The sequence below is a fragment of the Habropoda laboriosa genome, unplaced genomic scaffold (assembly GCF_001263275.1).
Source record: "Habropoda laboriosa isolate 0110345459 unplaced genomic scaffold, ASM126327v1 scaffold62, whole genome shotgun sequence".
NCBI classification, from domain to species: domain Eukaryota; kingdom Metazoa; phylum Arthropoda; class Insecta; order Hymenoptera; family Apidae; genus Habropoda; species Habropoda laboriosa.
The window spans coordinates 1,027,344-1,032,222 of NW_017100177.1; the positions used below are offsets into that span (position 1 = coordinate 1,027,344).

Genomic DNA, 4,879 nt, shown 5'->3' on the forward strand with positions numbered 1-4,879 from the left:
TTTTTTTTTTTTCTTGCAAATATGGTTTCGATGGAACAGGTTAAATTAATGTTATTTAACAAGAGAAACACGTGTAACGTTAACACACACACAGACACAGAGAGACAGACATACACACCGGTATTCGAGCGATGATGATGATGATCACCGTTATAAAACTAAAGGCGTTAAGCTGTAATTAATTGTATAACTGTTACAAAGGAAACGCGTGCATGTGACCGATTATTATTATTAATAAAACGATGTATTTATACGAGCCGTATGTACACGGTATTAATTATTATAACACACGATTATAATAATTAATATTTGTTTGCGAAAGAAGAGGGATGAGAGGAGAAATGACGTCGAGTGTATTTTGGATCACGTTCAAACGAAAGGCGTTGACGAGTTAATTATTCTAATTACGCTTGCGTAAATGGGACGATATGGTTTTTTTTATTGTATAGATAAGGAGAAAAAGAACAAGAACAACAGGAAACCGTGGATAATTATATATTTATTCGTAGGAATTTTTCTCTTTGTATTTAATGTAAGTTATTTCAGTTTGGACAAAGTTCTTTGGATCCGTAACATTCGTTTTCGCTCGCGGATCAGTATTATCGTCGTTTATTGGATCGATAAACGATGAATCAATACTCTTCAAGTGTATAATCTCTTCTTGCATACCTAAGTAATTTATTCGGCATAAATTAGTTTAGGTTTTTAATTTATTCGACGCGCACTCATACATACACACACATACACACGCAGGGGCGCGTGCGCTAACACACACATCTATACATACACGTGAATACAAAAATACACGATATTCACGGTCAATCGACATTTTAAACCGACAACAATTGTAACATTTGCTTTTATGGATGTCTCTTTAAACGATAACGCGACCAATGATCAGGCGGAAAAACAATTGTAAATGTGCTCAGTATCGTCTGTATATATTTGTGTGAGTTGTATCTAAATATTTGGGAGAAACGAAATAAACGAATGCCTTCACTTCTGTGTAAAAAATCGTATTCTTTTGAAAATATAGAAATTAACAAAAGTTTCGGTAATTCTAACACGCGTTCAAAGAATACAAAACATTTCTATAATTATTATCAAAACGATCGCTTATAAAACTACTTCTCTCTTATCAAAATATTCCTATAATACTACTTTTACTTAAATTATTATCACGTATTGTTTTTGTATAAATAGTACATTGAGATTCGTAGCCTTGCTTGCTAAACGTCTTATACAGAATTAAAAACATTTTCTCTTGGACTCGACATGTAGGTATAAAAAGCTATAAATAGTTCATTGGCTACTTCATCAATGCTGTCGTGTAAAATGTGAACGATATTTGTTACAGTGTTATACACTTGCTTATTAGTGGAAGATCCAGCAGTTACACCGTATTCTTTTAAATTCGCTTTGCAGTACGTCCACGTGAAATAAATGGCGTCAAACAAGAAATGTGCTGGATTGCTAGAGTATTTCATTATAGTAACAGAAATTTTGAAAATCATAGTCAAAATCTCTAACGGGTTATTCGTGTACTTAATTTCACGTAATATAATATTAAAATAACTAACATCAGGTAGCTGTACATCTAACGGTTGTTTGTCCGCGTAGTAATTTCTTATTTTTTCCTTAAGTGCGTTTTTCAATTTAATTATTACATTGTTGTTTTCACTGTAATCTAATGCCGATGAATTTGATTGTATTAAATTATATGTACATGCACCTATACTCAACAAGCGTCCTGTAAACACGATAGGATCTATAAACATCTTATTATTTATAAAGATTTTGCCATTGTTCCAAGTCATGTTAGGTAAACTGCTACAGAAATCTTCTACATTGGTAACTTCCTTTGCTTTACATACAATACCTCCAGATTGATTTTCTTCATTCGTTTTATTTGAATTCATAAATATTTGTCTTTTTCCAAACTCCTCGTCAAAACGATTTAAACGCAAAGCATTTTTAATCTTTTCGAGAATTGTACCCTGAGACGTTTGCACAAGTTGACTAGCTAATTTCACATTTATTAGAGTATTGCTGAAGAATAAAATATGCGAAGTGAAAACAATCACATCTAACATATCAATTTCCTTTTGTGTTTGATACTTATCAATTAAACAATATCCTTGAAAAACTATTCCTATGCCATTAACTGTTAAATTACTTAATAATACAGAATTATAGGCTATCTCAGCTGCAGTAGTAATAGTTCTGCCACTGGTAATAGCTTTACTCAGCAGCATAGTTCCTCCACTTGCTCCAAATGTTAAAACTGAACTGCCTATTCCAAGCCATGCGGTGAATGCATTTTTATTTGTTACATTAACAGATTGTTTGTGTGTAGCAAGATCTACTAATTTTTGTACATTTCTTCCAACAATCCATGATCCACTTACACCAGCATGAACTACACCTAATAATAAAGATTTCATTTTTATTTCATGTCATAAGATTCTCAAGATTTAAAAGTTAGATTATTTCAATTCGTCCATAAGTAAAACAATATGTACCTGCAGTAAGCAAAACTGGTGCAACAGGGGTCAAAAGACTTGTAATACCAAGTCCAACACCAGCGCAAACAGACACTACATTTGCAGCAACATCAATACCTTTGAGAACTGTGTTTCTTGCAGAACAAGCAGGTGAGTCCATTGATTCAACCCATACAGATGACGTATATTTTGTGATTGTATAGAATGGATTGCATTGATAAAACCCATCTTTAGGAAAAACCATTGTACACTTAGGTAATGTATTATTTTTTATATAATCATTCCAACTATCATAGACTCTGCTTTCGCTGTCAATGTACCATACAGTAGAATTGTCCTTTTTAACTTTAAATACTGGTAATGCACATATAGAATTAGCCTCTTTGCATGACTTATCATTTTCTTTTGACAATTTCTTGGAATCTTTATGCAGAAGTATTATGTTGAATATAACTCCAAGATAAATAAAATTGTCAGAACACCTTTTTCCATGGTTCATTATTTGTACATATATTGCATTTATAGCTTTACACATATTCTTATCGTATACAGTGTCAAATATATTATCCAGCTGATCGTTTTCTGATACAGAGCTTTCAAACGTAGTTAAAATGGTCATATTTTTATCAATGTCAGGTGGTCCAAAAAGTGCATATCCAATTTTATGTTTCATAAGTTTATAATTTCTGGCATCGTGCTGAAACCAGTCGGGCAAAAGTTCGTAATAGAACTGTTGACATTCTACTGCCAATTTTATCTCGTTTGTCTAAAATAAACAAAATATAAATGTAACTTTTAACAACCGACTGGAAATAAGACGTAAAAATATTTAAATTTACCATTTTGTTGAGAGAACACGCCATATTCGTTCCTATTATACTTATATGTTTAAAGCGAAATATAAATTATGTTCGAACGAAGCGTAATGTTAACAACACTTATTATAACCACATTACGTCATACTATTACCCCAAACTAGAACAAGGCAACTAGATATTACAAATATTTTATTCAACCGCGTATGTAGAAGCTGTAATTATACTTAACCTTTTCGTTGCTAGCGGTAACTATAATCACCCGACACCTGACGCTCGCTGGGTACTACGCCTCACTTCGGTTCCGCTCTAACCGTTCGGCAGTTAAATAAAGAGAATAGGGGAATACGGGGCAAGATAGGATAAAGAGGTAAGACGGGACAACGTATATAGAAAACAAATGAATTGCTACAACAAGTTCGAATACACATCACATAGAGACGTTAGGAAATGCGTCAGTCTGGAAACGGGACGCTGTACTTTTACCTAGCGTCCCCGTCTTACCCCACATTCTTCATACATGTATTTATATACATATTTAGAATCTTTCTATTTCGCCATAAAACTACGCTTACTACTCTGTGGCGTACAAACGTGAATAAGAATGCCTACGCAGAATATAGATAAAAGTCCACTCTACATTTTACATGCTTGAAAGTGCATAATTTATCAGGCATTTCTGTTGAAATAACGAAAATGTGTTACGCTTGAATGCGACGACTGTCATACTCACCCAAATAATGTTCAATAACTCCTAAACTAAACGGAATATGTTAATAACAATTATAAAAGAATGTAGCTGAAGGAGTTGCCTTTCAGATGCGTATAGTTATTTGCACGAGAATTTAGTCGAAAGCTACGTAATTATTGAAAAGCCGCAAAGATGCTTGACGGTATGCGGTGTCGTTCCCGACATCCCGTGCTAAAATTGTTAATAACTAATTATAGAAAAGGGTTAGAGCATTAAAAACTGTATGGGAAAATTGCTGAAGGTCCACTCTTCATTCTTCAACTCTAAAAGTTCACAGAATCATCGTAATTAATGAGTTATTAATGATTTTTCACCGACCGACTTGATTTAGACCGTGATTGGTGGAGCTTGGGTGCCCACCAGCCAATAGGAAGCGTTCTCTCTCTGTCCTTGTCGCACACTAGTGCGTTCCTTGTCTAATACCTCTGTTTATATTCTGTTATCCTATTAACGAGTCGTTAGTTCGCGAAGCCAAACGCAAGATGGCGTTAGTCTCGATCATCACTTTTTTTTCTGTCCTTGTCTATCCTTACTGCTTTCCTTGTCTAACACACGGTACTATTGCCATCCTTATCTACCGCTATTCCTTTCCTTGTCTAACCCACAGGAGTGTTTCTATCCTTGTCTACCGTTATTCCATTCCTTGTCTAACACACGGTACAGTTGCTATCCTTGTCTATCTCTATTCCTTTCCTTGTCTTACTCACGTAACATCCAGAGAATCGTCAGAAATGAAAAAATTATCATGTTAGTTGATTTTTAAAAACGAAGTTCTTCGTATTAGTCGCTTTTAATAATACTTATTGTAA

General features: G+C 34.0%; 1 protein-coding gene across 1 annotated transcript in view; it reads right to left on the reverse strand.

Annotated features, from left to right (window-relative positions):
* LOC108578850 overlaps positions 1-3,786 on the reverse strand; it is a 4,861-nt gene extending 1,075 nt beyond the window's left edge. The window contains exons 1-4 of the mRNA XM_017942258.1: positions 3,552-3,786; positions 3,344-3,479; positions 2,523-3,270; positions 1,271-2,425 (exon numbers count right to left, since the gene is read on the reverse strand). Coding sequence (XP_017797747.1) covers positions 1,271-2,425; positions 2,523-3,270; positions 3,344-3,367 — 1,927 coding nt within the window. The 5' untranslated portion in view covers positions 3,368-3,479; positions 3,552-3,786. The remainder of the gene's footprint in view (positions 1-1,270; positions 2,426-2,522; positions 3,271-3,343; positions 3,480-3,551) is intronic.
* Positions 3,787-4,879: the final 1,093 nt, after the last annotated feature.